Here is a 16,414-nt window from a genome sequence, read left to right as displayed (position 1 = left end):
ACAGGGCTGCGAGATCTTGCTGTAACATTCTGGAAACAATGTATTTCCCGTCCCTTCCAGCCCCAGCGGAAAACAGAGTAGAATGCCTCTATCTTGTGCAACCTCGCTGGCACCAGAGACACTGAGTCTTGTCACTCGGGAACGTCAGGCCGTAGACACCGAGACCGAATCAGCTGCGGGCTCCGACGAAACAACGCCGGGCCCACGACCATCCTCGCCTGCTCCTGGCCTCCTTAAAAGCAGCCCCTCTACGCAGCACGACTGCAGGCTCTCTCGGGCCAAAGTCTCCCGTTTCCCACTAGTGATCGGCCTCACTCGTCGCGCTGACCGCAAGTCCCCCCTCACCCCACCCCACCTCCAGGTCCGGTGGTCGTGTGGGGGAAAGGACAGCAACCGGCTGTGTCCCCACCGCGCTGCCTCCTCTTGGCGCTTCCAGAGAAGGACTCCACGAGGCACGACCTGGAATTTGCGCCCCAGGCAGCCCCTCACCCGGAGCAGAGCCTGGCGTCCAGCTGGTGCCCAATAAATGTCTGGCTGAAGATGCATTCCGCCGCAGGGGCCGGAGGTGGTGGGTCCACAAAGAATTCTTATGCCACCTCTAAGTTTTTCGTCCTAGAGGAACCTAGATTTTTCCAATCGGCTGCTCTTCAAAACCTTTCTTCTGGCAGCTGATTTAGAACCAGGTAAAAGTTCTAGAAAGTCCAAGAGGGCACCACCTGGACCAGCTCTGAGCTCCCATCCAAGACAGTGAGGCGGCCTCAGCCTGTGGGTGCAGGTGTCATGTCTGAGAGGGGTGAAGGAGGAAAGCTGCTAAGGTGAGAGACGGTTGGGGTAGGCAACCTCAAGTATGATGGAGAAAGGGAGAGAGAGAGGGAGAGAGATCTGTGGAAGCTGTCTTTCCATTTCCTTAGGTATGCTTTAATCACTTGCAACTATGTTTTGTGGGTTTCAGTGTGCAAGTTTCACCTCCTTGTATATGTTAATTCAATTCATAAATATTATATTCTTTTGGGTGCTATCTTGTTGCAGAAATCGAATCGGTCTGTCGAGAAACCAAGCACCACACTCGGAGAGTTGGAGAACTCAGGTTTATTAAGCCGGCGGCCCCCTTAGCATTTTGGTTGATTGGTTACCTGCTTACTATAGGTTGTGGGCAGTTACAGAGCGGGAGTTGTTATGGGTCCCTCGCAGAGGGTTTCCAAACAGAAACTTGCAGGAGCAAGAGCAGAACATTCCATATGTATCAGAACATCTTAAGGTTACAATTGATTGCTAGGTCATCTGTTCTTATCTTGGTTGCAGCAAGCAGATTTTACAAAAGCAGAGCAAGCATGAAGTTATTTCTAGCTGATTCCAAACTTCTAATTTTCCTCTTCAATCTTAAATCGAATTGTTTTCTTAATTTCTTTTTCAGATTCTCCACTTCTAATGTATAGATAGACAACTGATTTTTGCCTATCTGTACTCTGCCACTATACAGAATTCGTTTGTTGACTGGTAGCCTTGTGTTGTGTGGGTTATTGCGGATTTTTCTATGTATAGGAGCTGGCCATTCACAAAGACGACGACAGACAGGAGAGGTTCCTTGTTTGGGTGGCTGCAGCCCCTGAGCCTTGCTTGTATCAGCCTGCACAGCCTAAGCCAGGGAAATCAAAATCTGCCTGAGCCCTTGTTCTTTGCAAGCCAAAATCCAATCGGCAGGAACAGAGCGACCCCTCGAGGCCCCTGCAGGGGGCGCTCGGCCCCACAAGGCCAAAAAAGGGTAGATTCTGACCAATCCAGCCAAGTCTCCAGTTAGACAGAGGAGAAGTTTGTTCCTGGAGCCCCAGGCACTCTTCTCAGCGCAGGGGGGACCTAGAGGGGATGCTGACTTCAGGCCTTGGGGGCCTCGGGCGAAGTCTGGGCCGCCTCAGAGCTTGAGTCCCCCGGTGAGGTGTGCGCCGCGTCCCCTCGCCCACCTGCTCTGTGGGCAGTAGGGGGCAAGCCACCAAGTCCAAAAGGCAGACCCACAGGCTATTGCCGGCAGTGATCAGGCACGGGAAGGCGGTTCTCTGTTAGGATTCGAATTCAGACCCAAGCAGCCAGGCTTCCATCACCGCACCAATCACACCGCGACCACTGTGCTCCACCAGGGGATCCACGGAGCGGTGGTCGGGTCGACCTTAGCACTGGAGGTTAGCAGATGGCTAGAGATGAACCAGTCTCTCTCCCTCTCTCCCTCATACTCCAGATTGCCTACCCCAACCGTCTTTCTACTATGAAGCTGTCCTCCTTCATCCCTCTCAGACATGACACCTGCACCCGCAGGCTGAGGCCGGCATACCGTCTTACATGGGGAGCTCAGAGCCGGTCCAAGTGGTGCCCTCTTGGACTTTATAGAACTTTTTTACGTTCCTCTAGGACTAAAAACTTAGAGGTGGCATAAGAATTCTCGGTGGACCCACCACCTCCGGCCCCTGCGGCGGAATGCATCCTCAGCCAGACATTTATTGGGCACCTGCTGGATGCCAGGCCCTGTTCCGGGCGAGGGGCTGCCTGGTGCGCAAACTCCAGATCGTGCCTCTTGGAGTCTTTCTCTGGAAGCGCCAAGAGGAGGCAGCGGGGTGGGGACACAGCCGGTTGCTGTCCTTTCTCCCGCCCGACCACTGGACCTGGGGGTGGGGTGGGGTGAGGGGGGACTTGCGGTGAGCGCGACGAGTAAGGCGGATCACGAGTGGGAAACCGGGGACTTTGGCCCGAGAGAGGCTGCAGTCGTCCCGCGCAGCGGGGGGCGGCCAGGAGCAGGCGAGGATGGTCGTGGGCCCGGCGTTGTTTCGTCGGAGCCCGCAGCTGACTCGGGCTGGGTGTCCACGGCCGGACGTTCCTGAGTGACGAGACTCAATGCCTCTGGTGCCAGCAAGGTTGGACAAGATAGAGGCATTTGACTCTATTTTCCGCTGGGTTGGAAAGAACGGGGGAATGCATTCTGATTGCAGGATGTTACAACAAAACCCCGCAGCCTTTTGTCTCTGTGGCGCAATCACGTAGCGAGTTCGGCTGTTAACCGAAAGGTTGGTGGTTCGAGCCCACTGAGGGACGAACTTGGCTTGGCATCTGATTAGCGGGCCCTCAGCCGCCGCTTTTATGCGTCTGCCCTTGCAGTGCCTCCCCCGCGCCCCACGGCCTGAACTCTCCTGGAATCTCCACCCAGCGGATCCCCAGTACGCGCGTTCATCCCGGTTTTTAACCGTGGTGCCCAGGTCTCTTGGCACCGCCTGGAGGGCTGCCCTTGCTAAGTCATCCCCCTTGTACATTCCAGGGCAGCTGCCAGAGGATGAAGGCACAGGCACACGGGTGGGGGGAATCTCTTACCCAAGCTCTGACGTCGGCAATCAGGCTCTGTGCACCACCTGCGGGGCACCCCCAAAGCGGAGTATTCACCGCCTGGTCTCAGGGCGCCTGCACCCTTTCATTTGGGACTGTGGCTTTCCACTCAAAGTGATCTGCAGAGTCAATGCAATTCCTATTCAAATCTGTGTCTTCTGAAGTTCGTTACAGAAAAACCCGAACCAACTCTTTGGCCAACCCAATATAACCGAGTCACTTCGTGGTACACCTGCAACTAACACAACACTGTAAATCAACTACACACAAAAAAATTACGTTATGGCCAATTTGGGAGGCAATGAGAAGAAGCCCTCGCCGGGGCCAGGGCACCTGCTGGGGTGTGATGAGGAGGGGACACAGGCTGGATTAGACAACAGTGAGGGCCTCACAAAGCTGCACTGGTGCAGGAGGCAACAGGCAGACCCAAAGATCTCTAAGTGGTGATGCACTGAAAGTGGTGGATAATCTAGCCTTCCAGGAAGAGCACCTACATCTCTAAACATGCCTAGAAAACTGCCATGCCTTGGTCTAAAGAGTACCTTAACTCCTTCCAGCTCCATCCAGAACTGGGGGAGAAAAAGAGATGGAGATGCCTGCAATCCTTCTCAGACATGATTCTCCTCACAGCGGCTGTTTTACAGTGGGCTCAACATGATGACTAAAAATAGCATAATCTGTCCTCAGGCCATTCCTCAAATCCTGGACTTCAGAGGACCCACACCCTTTCGTGGGTAACGCTTCATGACGTCACCACTGCCAGCACTCACTGGGCTGGCACCCCACCACACCGAGCCACAGACCAGGCCTTGACTGGATGACTAGGAAAACAGAATCACAGAAAATCTTTGCATTCCCCTCTGAGGAGCTGGATGGACCTCCTACATTACTGCCAACCCAAGACAAAGTTCAACTCCTTGCAAACGGGGCCCACATTATTTCGACCTGGGTATTTAATACAAGAACTCCCTGGTGGGCGAGCCCCTTCCTTGGTGGCATCTCAGAGCTGTGCTCCGTGCTGGATAAGTGGGTGCTGCCAGGAACCTTTTAGGAAGCTGCCTGTGCACCTAATGAACTCATTAGAAGGGTTTGCTCCTTCCTCTGTACTTAAGTCAACAATTACTGTTGTTTTGCCACCTTCAAAAAAAAAAAATTTGTTTCTTCTGGTCCATTTCTCCATCTGTCTGGAAGGACGTCGTCGTTGAGCTGTCAAGGAGAAAAACTACCATGGCTTCCAGTTCTTTGATGAAACCTCAGATGCGTGGCCTTCTGGCCACGCGTCTGCGATTTCATATGGTTGGAGCATTCATTGTCTCCCTGGGAGTTGCAACTTTGTGTAAGTTTGCTGTGGCTGAACCAAGAAAGAAGGCATATGCAGATTTCTACAGAAATTATGATTCCATGAAAGATTTTGAGGAGATGAGGAAGGCTGGTATCTTTCAGAGTGCAAAGTGATTTTGGAATATAAAGGCAGACTGTTCCTGAAGGAGCATTCTAAGTGCCATATAATTTCTTTGGGTTGAGTTTCATGGAAGTTTGGCACTTACCTGTATTCCTGAACTGTGAAACTGTGAACTATGAATATCTGGGCTAAGGAATAGTTTCTCTTGATAAATAAATGATTTTAAAAAAATTTTGTTTTCTGCATTTTCTAATTGCTCGCTGTTAATCCCTTGCAGTATTTGTAGTTTTCATCCCTCTTATTATTATTATTATTTTTTAATCTCTTGAAGTTCATTTGGGTCTTTTTTATGTTTCCCATGTGTCTACTGAACTGTTTGAAGTTACGGAATACAGTTGGAATAAATGTTTTAATGTCCTTCTCTGGTGTCAGCTCTGGGTTGTTTGCACATGATCGATGTGTCTCTGCATTATGGGTCATTTGCCCTGCCTGTTTGGATACCTCCGAATCTCTGATGGAATGCCAGATAGTGTGAATGTTGCCTTGTTGGATGATGGAGAGTTGTGTGTTCCTGTAAACGTTGGGCTTTCTTCAGGGATGCATTCAAGTTACTTACAAACAGTTTGATCCTTTCAGGTCATGCTTTGATGATTCACTAAGTGGTTCTGAGCAGCACTCAGTTTATGGCTAACTAGTTGCCCTCCTGAGGCAAGACATTCCTGAGTACTCCACCCCACGCCCTCATGAATTGAGAGGTTTTGTCTGTCTGTTTTGTTTTCTTCCTTGCAGTCTACCTGTTGGGGACAAGCACTATCTGTGTGAGTGCCAGGCACTGTTCTCTGATCCTGTCAAAGCTCTCCCCCTGACCTTGGGGAGTTTCCTGCCAGGGCTGCACTGATCAGTACTGTGCTGCACGCAGGAGGGATCTCCTCTGCAGTTCTCTCTGAGTTACTTGCAGCATCTCTCTCCCCCGGGGATTCTGTTCTGTGGACCCTAGCTCCTTTGGCCTCCCTGGACTTCAGGTTCAGTGTCCTCAACTCAGCAAGGTCCACCGGGCTCCTTTTCCGTTTGCCCTGGAGTGCCTTGCTTGGAAACTCTCTGCAGACAGTAAATTGGAGCCATTGTTTCCCACCTCTCCGGAACCATGCACTATCCTTTTTCACCTGATGCCCCAGTCTCTTCAAAGTCTTTGTTTCACGTTTTCTGTTGTTGTTGGCAGGAGGATAAACCCAGGTCCTTATGAGTGTGTATGGTGGGCCACCCCTACTTTGAAGTCCAAGTTGGAAACACCGGTGAAGATTGTGCAAGATTTTTGCAGGGTATAGAACAGAGCTCCACAGTCAGAATGAAATCCTGAAGTAGGAAAACCCCTTGAAGCTTAAATCTGCAGAGAAACTTATATCTGCAGTGGTAGCAAAAGCTTGTGTTTGGTTTGTGCAGAGAAAGAAAGAACCTGGCTAGGCATTGGCCGTGATGCAGACCTCCCAGTTTTCATTGAAGCATTACTGGCTTATCTACCACCTTTACCCAATGCGCTAGAGAAAAAGATTAAAATATAAAAAAATGCAAAACTCTGGGATAAGCAAGAAGGTCACAGTTCTTGCTCAATAGCTTTTCCACCCACTATCCCAGTTGCTTGGATTTATCTGTCATTTTGTACCCACTCCCAGGGGAGAGCGCGAACACAGTCCCCCACTACCACAAATTTCGCAGTCGAGTTTCCCGCATTTGGGGAAATCGCAGAGGTCAGCACACCCCCGGTGCAATGGGTGAGCCTCGCCCTGGGGAAACCACCATCGTGATCATGGTATCTCCCATGCCAGGTAAGTATGAACGTTTACGCTCCCCGTCCCCGCACAGCCTTAGGCTCTTCCACTGTACACACACGCTCACTTTGCCACAACCCCCACCCCAGCCCCTCCACCACCCCCCGCACCCCCTCCTCTTCCACGCCCCTCCAAACAACTCTCCTAAGAAAATCCGAGCTACATCTCCGGAAAACTTCCACAGCCCGGGGAGTGGCTGGCCGGGAATGGCACCCCTGCGCTGCAAGATTTACATAAGCCAAGCCCCATCCCTGACCTCTAAGGCGGCTCCCCTCCTCCCACCCACGCCGGGTCCCTGGGCCGTCATCTCCCCTCCCACCCCTGCCCAGACGACCAATGGGCGCATCGGCTGCCGAAAGGGGACGTGACGTCGTGATTTCCGCCCATGTAGGTAACGGACCTCTAAGCTTTCATCTGAAATACTGGCGGGTTCTGCCAGCCTCCTGGCATTCTTCCCTTCAGTCTTGCGTTACACACCGAGGAGGGGAATTCCGGGATCGTGTGTGACTGACCCAAAATGTTTGTTAGTAGTAAAGAAGTCGTAAGGCAGGGGCTAGAGGTATATATTTATAGGAACACAATGAAAGCACATGTCTGTGTCCTGTGCATAGACACACAGATTCAGGGTTGCCTCCCACAGTGCTGCTCGGTGTATTGTCTGTGCACGTCCTTCCTGCTTGGTTCTCGTGGTGCCCCAGGGACCGTGCTTTTGCTTTCCTCACCATACAGAATACGGGAAATGAAGATTCTGAAAAAGAAGCGGATGACCAAAAGAAGGGATAGAAAGATGACGTGTTTGCTTGGAGAAGGGCGGTTGGTTGGTTGGTTTGTTTTCTCTTACTGGGTAAGACTGGTTCGACCTGGGGGTGGGGGTGGGGGCCGGGGCCGCGGAGGCTGGAGAAGGAAGCCAGCTTGTGTTTTCAGACCAGAGAGCAAGGAGTGGAGTGACTGGATCCTTGAGAGTGCCTCTGGCTTAAGGGGGAAAGTGACTCTTGCGGAGAATCCTAGACGCAGAGGAACTCAGCACCCAGCCAACTTCCAGGAAGAAGCTTCCTTTCCTCCTCCCTGCTTTCTCCCTTTCCCCTCCTTTCTCTCTCTGCAGCCATCAGAAATAGACTCTGGCTCCTTTCCTCTGAAATATACTTTCTTCAAGGGATAGTGCTAGCTCAGAGACTCTCCAGCCAACTGGAGAACCAGTCTCTACAAACAGGGAGGAATAAACAAGGCCAATGGAAGGGAGCACACAGACCAAATGGGAAGGGCACGGGTGCCCCCTGCTGAGTGACAACCCCTGTGGCTCTGCACAGGTGACACTACTGGCCCTGGACACTAGACACCGCCAATGGCTCTGCGACTTCTGCTGCACCTGGTCGGTGTTAAACTAAGGATCTGGAGGTGGGGAGAGTCTTCTGTTGCACGGGACAGGAAGAATTTCCCCAGGGCCTACTCCTTGTGCCTCTCAACTCCTGTCAAATGCTGGGGTCATTGTTACTCATGGGGATTGGCCAGCTCTTGGTAATAGACCCACATCTTAGCCCCTAGGAAAACTGTGAAAGCCAGTATGTGATCCTTAAAAGTTGCAGAATGTGGGAAGGTCCTCATACACAGGCAGGGGGTTCAGATAAAACCCCCTGCAGCTAGCCCCGTGGAGAACATTGTAAATCCAGTGCCCAAGGCCATGCAACCCTGTCTCAAATATACACGCATGTACCACCCAGCCTCGGAGCATACTAGATGTTTATCCCTGAGCACAGGGTGAGGGTTTCAGCCTCTTATAAGGGGATGGTTTGGTACACCATCCAGTATTATTTACATTATCTCCACTGAGAATTGACAAGCTTGAAAGTTCACGTTTCTGGGGCTAGAGTAATTGGTCTACAGCCATGGTAACAAATGGCCACCGATGTCCACTGTAGGAGTTTCCTGTTGCTACTGTAACACATTACCACACACTTAGTGAATTAAAACCACGCACATTTATTATCTTATGGTTCTGGAGATCAGAATTCCAAGATGCATCTCACTGGGCTAAAATCAATGTGACAGTGGGGTTGAGGTCCTTTCTGGAGGCTCTAGGGGAGGATCTCTTTCTTTGCCTTTTCCAGCCTCTGGAAGGTGCCCACATTCTACTCTCATAGCCCCCTTCCGTCTTCAGAGCCAGTCACGGCTGATCAAGTCATTCTCAGAACGCATTATTCTGACCCCAACTCTTCTTCCTCCCTTTCACTTACGTGGACCCTTGGGATTCCATGGGGTCCTGCAGGACAACCTCCCCATCTCAAGGGCCTGAATGTAATCACACCTGCAAAGTCTCTTTCGCCATGTCAGGTAACATGTTCACACACTCTAGGGACCAGGATGGGGACATCTTTGGGGAAGCATTATTCTGCCACCACAGCCCGTCTCCTCGGTGAACACATTTCTGCAAGCGTATCAGTCAGTGGTGGCCCCTGTCTTCTGAAAGTCATCCAGGTGAATGCAAGTCAGTCCACTGCCTTTGAGTGTCAGCCAGGCAACAGCTGTGCCTCATGTGGAGGCATCTGAGTCAGAGAGAGAGAAGGAGGAAGTCTGTGAGGAGAGGAATAGGAGGACCCAGTGCCTGGGAAGTTCCCAGTGAGCAGAGCTAAGAGACCAGAGCCTTCATGGGAGGAGGAGGCTGTGGAGGGTGTTATGATCTGATTGTATGTATCCCCCCCAAAAAATTCGTATCTTGTATCCTAATCCCCAGTGGAGCTGTATTTGGAGAAGGGGCCTTTAAGGATAATTAAAATTAAATGAGGTCATAAGCTTGGGGCCCTGATCTGATAGAATTAGTGTGCTTAAGTGAAGAGATACCAGAGAGCTTGGGCTCCTGCCCTACCCCAGCTCAAGCAAGGAGAAAAGGCCTTGTGAGGACCCAGGGAGGCATCTGCTTTCTGCAAGCCAGGTAGAGAGCTCGCACCAGAAACTGAATTGGCAGGAACTTCTGATCGTGATATTGGGCTTCCAGAATGTGTGAAAAGAGATTTCTGGTTAAGCCACCCAGTCTGTAGTATTTTTCTCTGGAAGCCTGAGCTGACTAATACAGATGATTACTTAGCCATTGGCCTAAGCTGCTTCTCCTACCTGGGCCTTTGTGGGATCTGCCCCAGTTTTGTTCATTTCCTTTAGTTAATACCCACAACCTGCTTGCCCTTCTTAAGGCTGATCCATGACTTTGGAATGAGGATTGATCACCTGGTTTAGGATTTCATCGCATAATTTGCTCCAATGACGTGCACCAAGGATCTTCTTAGAGTTTCTTTCCAAGAAGTTTGACATCTTCAAAAATGTCAACCTAGAATGACCTGGGATAGCTGGATTCACATTCTTCAGGGTGACCCCATGACCCCATGTGGCCTGCGTTTCCTCTTCTCCTGGATGACTTCTCTCCCTTGGACTCTCCAGATCCACAGACGAGCATTTGGCTGCTGGTGAGGAATCTGTGCCTAAATCTGGGGAAACCCAGAGCAAAAGGAAATAATTCCCAGAATCAGAGCATGGGAGGGGGCAGGGGCTAAGAGGCTGTTCTGTGAAAAAACGAGGTTGGAGGATGAGAGAGGAGGCTGGTGTGTGTGTGTGTGTGTGTGTGTGTGTGTGTGTGTGTGTGTGTGTGTGTGTGTGTGTGTGTGTGTGTGTGTGTGTGTGTGTGTGTGTGTGGTGTGTCCAGCATGAGGTCAGGGGAAGTTCAAGAGAGAGCAGCTGCCATTCTGGGATCAGAGACTGGAACCTCCTTGGCATTCACACTCTTCCTCTGCCTCCATTTTCCACTCCTCCTCCCCATCCTCCCCTAGCACCTCCCCAGGCTTTTTTTATTCTCACTCCTCCCCCTCGTCCCTGCTCCTCTTGCTCTCATCCTCCCCACCCCTCCCCCACTCCTACAAAAAGCAGGCCAACATAGGAAAGGGCTGCCCCAGTCCGAGAGGAAGAGGAGGCGTGTTTTCCACCAGCCTAAGAAGCACGATTACATTTCTTTCTGGTCAGATCCTGGTTTGGAGGAGACAGAGCAAGATGGCTCCACCTGAGGAGCTCAGCCTCCACAGCCAGCCCAGGCAGCACGGGCCTTAGGCCAACCCGGGGATGTGTGAGCAAAAGTCAGGGAGCTCTCTACACAGAAGGCCAGCATCTGGTCCACAAGATCCCAGAGAAGTTAACGCTCTGTGCCTGCCTTCTTTACAAGGCAAGTTCCAGGGGAACGACCACGTCGCCTCTTCCTGGCAGCCTGGAGAAGGCACAGGAGGATCCCTTTGTTCAGGCAAGGGTAGGTGTGGGAGAACCCTTCCATCTATTCCATTGAGACCAGCTGAAAGTTTAGAGTTAGAAGTTAGTGGGGTCCCAGGTGCGCCAATTCCACCACCACCTTCACTTCCTCCACCACAGGCTTTTATCTCGGATGAGATTTCTCCCATCAAAATCAGCCTTGGAGGGGGGAAACAGCCACGTCTGGGGGAAAAAAACAACAAACAATATAAAGAGACTAGTACTTGTGCAATTTTATGGACATCAGTGAAGCACTTCTAGGGTTCTAAGTTGACTTTGTCTTGATTTGCTTTAGGTAATGTCTTTGCTTGACTGTGCCTTCAGGTAATGTCCTATTTTTACTAAACTTTGTTGAAATTAGAGAAGTTCTTCTTTTCTTAGTTCCAATATTAGTTGGCATCTCAGTTAATAGTGTTGTGACTAGCAGAATAATACTGTCTCCCCAGGATGTTCCTGTTGTAATTCCCCCAACCCGTGAATATACTACATCACATAGCAAAGGCGACTTTGCAGATGTGATTAGGATAAAGACCTTGAAATGAAGAAATTATCTTGGACTATTCAAATGGGCCCCATGAAATTATACAGGACCTTAGAATTGGGAGGCAGAAAAGAAGGTCAAAATGATATGAAATTAGAAGGACTCAGCCTGCTGTTCTAGTTTTGAAGTTGTAGGAAGCGGGTCAAAGCCAAGGGATGTGGTGGCCTCTAAAAACTTTTTAGGAAGGCAAGGAAAGAGATTATCCTTTAGAACCTCCAGAAGGTAAGGCAATCCTGTTGACCCCTTGATTTTAGTCCAGTGAGATTTTTGTTGGACTCCTAACCTATAGAACAATAATATAATATAATATAATATAATATAATATAATATAATATTAATATAAAAGTGTGTTCTTTTAAGACACTAAACTTATGGTCACTGGTTACAGCAGAAATAGAAAACTAATTCAATAAGTGCCTAGCGTATTCACTTTAGAAGTAATAAAATCTGGCAGATATAATAAACCCTGCATAAATTCTGCAGGTTGTTTTTCTGTCTTAAGTTGACAGATCAAGAGATATTTGTACATGTTTGAATCATTACATTAGGTACCTGCCATCTTTCTTCCTTTCCATTTTTTACTTAAAGGGTTCTCACCCTATTTCCTGCCCAGAACCCAACATGGTTCTCATTTGAATTATGGCAAATTGGAAGACATTGATGGTCATGCAGGTTGATTTTATTTTTAAGAATGAATTCTGCTTCTGACATATAGAGGAAAATAATATAATTTATGAAAAGTTAAATATTGGAGAATCTTCCATTCCAAAGATAAATTTTTGCAACTTTTTTAATAGGGTAAAGAACTACTTTTCAAAGGGCGAAACACAAGAATGGCTGTTAGGAATTTTCCCCATAAGCAAGTTGTGACTGGATCCTGAACAGATCTGAGATTTATATGATTAAATTCTATTGCTTTCATAAATGTTATGTCCGTAAAATGAAGTTCTTATAAATAATAGTTGAGTTCTCCATTGATTACTGATTATATCATCAATGTCTTCCAGCCCTGGAGGCACAGGGATGAAGGAAGAATTGCTGGGATACTTGAATAACTGCAGGGCAAGAGGTCCTCGAAGTTTCCTACTTTATCTTTAAGTAATACGTCATAGTTTGACTGACTTTTCATCCATTCGGCTGATTCTGCCAGAGGCGCTCATGGAAAATACTTAAACAACCAAGTGTAAAAGCAGAAGTCAAAATCAATCCACCTACCATGGAAGTGTCTACCGCAGGCCTGAGTCTGTTGATGGATATTTTTGTTATTGGTGGTGGTGGTGGTGATCATGGTTGAATTTTTTGTTTGTGTTGTTGTTTGTTGTAACTTATTACTGCCTCTAGGATATAATTGTGGAATGATAGCTTTCTTTTAGTTCTGGAATGCAAAAGAACATCACTAAGAACTTTTCCCAAAGGAAATCTTAAGATCATTATGTCAACATTTATGGTGGGACTTAAACACTTTTCAATTAAAACTTATTAATTAAAGGAAAAGAAATTTATAGTTTTGATTCAGTGTTATAGAACAATGTGTTTTAAACTGTGATCTGCAGCCCACCTGCATCAGAAACATCTGGTTGTGTTTTTGTAAAACATGCAGACTCTAGGGCCCCATATCAATGAAATTTCTTGGGATTGGAGCCCAGGAAGTAGCTTCTATAATCTGCAAAGCTGATTCTAAGGCACTCTAAATGTAAGAACTACCCTTTTATATTTTTAGACTGGAGATTTTTACAAAATGACAGGAGAATAAATCATTCTTTTAAACTCAGACTTTAAGCATTAGACAGTGAGGTGAGCTCTTAGTGACAGTTTGTCTTTCCTATTCTCACCCTCTCAGTGTAAGGACTAGTGCAGAAATGGGAAACAAAACAGGCTGTGGAAACTTTTTATTTCTTTATATACATTTTCCTTTAATAGCCACCAAAAAGACTTTCATTTCCTCTCACTGACCCTGTCCATCAGTTATGTTGGCCTTTAACATATCCCTATAGCAACATATATAAATATATGTTATACATTTTACACACATACACACATTCTAAGCGTTGTGAAGACAGACTAGGCTTTAGCACAATGGGGGACCTCACATATGTCACTTAAAAATGATCACCAGTTTGCTTTACACAAGACTTCCAATGGGCTTGGTGTGGCCATTAGTCCCCAAGTTCCAGAGTGAAGTTAGGATGACAAAATGAGACAGCATATTTAGAGTGAGGTCAGTACACTCCTTAGAGATCAAAAAAGAATAGAAATAGGAGATCTAGGCTAAGCATGAGATGGCATCGTGGAGTCACTGCTCTCACCATGCAGATTCAAAGAACTCAGGTGCTGCCGTGTAGACTGACACCCAGCCTGACTGCAACCCAGCTGCACTGACCCAGGTCAGGTCGTCGGGCCCCTGCCAACCCTGTCCTGCAGGGCACTGCTGCTCAGTCCTGTGCTTTTAGATCTGCCGTGGAGCTCCAGTGTAGGGACCACATGCTCCACTGCTGGGGAGCAGGGCCCATCTCCCCTGAGTTGATCCTCTGGGGGTAGGTGATGAGGGGTGAGAAATGTGCTGTTGCTGGTTCCCATGCCCCTGGGGCGCTCACAGGCAGTGTCACAAGGTCCTTACACACTGTGCCTGTTTTGCTTCGTGCTGGGCCCAGTGGTCCTTGGCTGGTTATTCCTCAACCGCAGGAAAGCCCCTCTGCCTTTCACCCTGCCCCCGCAGGCCACATCTGTGACTCCTTCCAGACCCTCCAGCAGGTGTGGAGGAGGGGGGCCCAGATCCTCCTCAGCAGACAGGGAGCTGTGAAGAAGGGGGGCAGGCCCCTCCTTCCTGCTGTTTGAAGGACCTCCGGTGGCTTCGCTTCTTGCCTGGCTCCTGGAAGGCAAGGGTCACAGGGCTGGAGTGCGTGGCAGAGCCCTTAGGGATTTCAGCTGGAGGCCAAAAGAACACAATCAAATTAAGAGTCCACTATCAGGCCCTGCTGGTGGCTGAGGCTGGAGCGAGCGCTGAGTGGTGACAGCAGCCAGGAGCACGGTGGGAGCCTGTCAAGAGGATGAGCTGAGGGGTGGGCTGAGGTCTGGAGGAGCAACTGGTGCCACCAGGTTAGAGGACAAGCTTCCCACCACCTCCTGTGGTCATGTCTCTGCTCAAAGCCACTGCACACCGGGTGGCTGGATCCCTCCACTCCCTCTTCAGGGGCCAATTCACTCTCCACTTCACTTTGGAGCAAAAGGATGGCCTTTGTGTTTTCCCAGGAAAAGAAATGTTTAGTATGAAACAGGCACATATAGACATCCTGTTGTAGGAAGGAGAGGACATTTTGCATGGAGGTCCCCCTGTTACTTTCACGTTCTGTTTACTTGATGAGGAGAGAGAGGGGCCAGGTCAGCAGGGACCTTGGAGATCATCCAAGTCTAGTGCCCCGTCTTACAGATGAGGGTTAGTGGGCTCATAGAGACTGGGTCCAGCCAAAGCCACACAGCCAGTTAGTGACAAGCCTGGCGTTAGAACCCAGGCTTGGGGCCTTTCCGGGGACCTTGCAGAAGTAGAGGGGAGACTTCCAAACTGGTGAAGCCGTTGGGTATGAGAGGTTCTTGGGTTATCTTTGCTGGGGGACAGGAATAAAGCTTTACAGAGGCAACGTTGTATATGTATAAATACAGCCAATTCACTTTGTTGTGCAGCAGAAACTGGCACAACATTGTAAAGCAATTATAGTGCAATAAAGATGTGAAGAAAAAAAATAAAAAGGTTCAGGAAAGAACGGAATTAGCAGAGGAAAACATAAGGAATTACAAAAAAAAAAAAATAAAGAAGAATCATGGCCCAACCCATTTTCACACTGTGGGCTCCACATTCTCTGCGGAACATTTAGGAACATTCTTGGAATGTGCTCAATAGCTTACGGTTTAAGGTAAAAGCTTTAGGTTCTGATTTTTTCTTTTTTCTTTTATTTTAATTGAAGTATAGTTGATATACAATGCTATGTTAGTTTCTGGTGTACAGCAAAGTGATTCAGTGATATATATTCTTTTTCTTTTTTTTAAAATTAATTAATTAATTATTTTACTGGCTGCGTTGGGTCTTTTTTGCTGTGCATGGGCTTTCTTTTTTAGTTGAGGTGAGTGGGGGCTACTCTTCGTAGCGGTGTGGGGGCTTCTCATTGCCGTGGCTTCTCTTGTTGCAGAGCATGGGCTCTAGGCATGTGGGCTTCAGCAGTTGCAGCACATGGGCTCAATAGTTGTGGCTCACGGGCTCTAAAGCACAGGCTCAGTTGTTGTGGCGCACAGGCTTAGTTGCTCCACGGCATATGGGATCTTCCTGGAGCAGGGATCGAACCTGTGTCCCTTGCATTGACAGGCGGATTCTTAACTACTGTGCCACCTAGGAAGTCCCCCTCTTTATATATTTTTTAAATTTCAGTATAGTTTTTTTTCTTACAATATTGTGTTTCAGATATACAGTAAAATTATCCAGTTATACATATATACATTTTTCAGATTCTTTTCCATTATAGGCTATTACAAGGTATTGAATATAGCTTCCTGTGCTATACAGTAAATCCTTGTTATCTACTTTATATATAGTAGTGTGTATCTGTTAATCCCAAGATCCTAATTTATTCCTCCTCTCTTATTTCCCCTTTGGTAACCATAAGTTTGTTTCTTTTTGAGTCTATTTCTGTTTTGTGAATAATATTTTTTTAGATTCTACATATAAGTGATATTGTATAATTGTTTTTCTCTGACTTCACTCAGTATGATAATCTCTAGTTTCCTCTGTTGCTACAAATGGCAATATTTCATTCTTTTTCATGGCTAATATTCCATCGTGCATATATTATATATACCACATCATCTTTGTCCATTTGTCTGTTCATGAACACTTAGGTTGCTTCCATGTGCTGTCTATTGTAAATAGTGCTTCTATAAGCATTGGGATGCAGGTATCTTTACAAAATAGGGTTTTCATCATTTCTGAACAAATACCCAGGAGTGGGATTGTTGGAT

The 16,414-nt window shown here is 48.1% G+C and overlaps 1 protein-coding gene and 1 non-coding gene across 2 annotated transcripts; one reads left to right on the top strand and one right to left on the bottom strand.

Annotated features, from left to right (window-relative positions):
* The first annotated feature begins 4,590 nt into the window (after nt 1-4,590).
* Nucleotides 4,591-4,831, top strand: LOC130837322 (cytochrome c oxidase subunit 6C-like). The gene has a single exon (XM_057710160.1). The coding sequence runs from the start codon at nt 4,591-4,593 to the stop codon at nt 4,816-4,818; it is 228 nt and encodes a 75-aa protein (XP_057566143.1). The 3' UTR covers nt 4,819-4,831.
* Nucleotides 4,832-6,432: 1,601 nt separating this feature from the next.
* LOC130843633 (U1 spliceosomal RNA) lies at nt 6,433-6,596 on the bottom strand. Its single transcript, XR_009051072.1, has one exon. It is a non-coding gene; the product is annotated as a U1 spliceosomal RNA (small nuclear RNA).
* Nucleotides 6,597-16,414: the final 9,818 nt, after the last annotated feature.

The sequence above is a fragment of the Hippopotamus amphibius genome, chromosome 1 (genome assembly GCF_030028045.1).
Source record: "Hippopotamus amphibius kiboko isolate mHipAmp2 chromosome 1, mHipAmp2.hap2, whole genome shotgun sequence".
Taxonomy (NCBI): domain Eukaryota; kingdom Metazoa; phylum Chordata; class Mammalia; order Artiodactyla; family Hippopotamidae; genus Hippopotamus; species Hippopotamus amphibius.
Note: the sequence above shows the minus strand (reverse complement) of the source record. Positions and strands in the feature narration are given on the sequence as shown.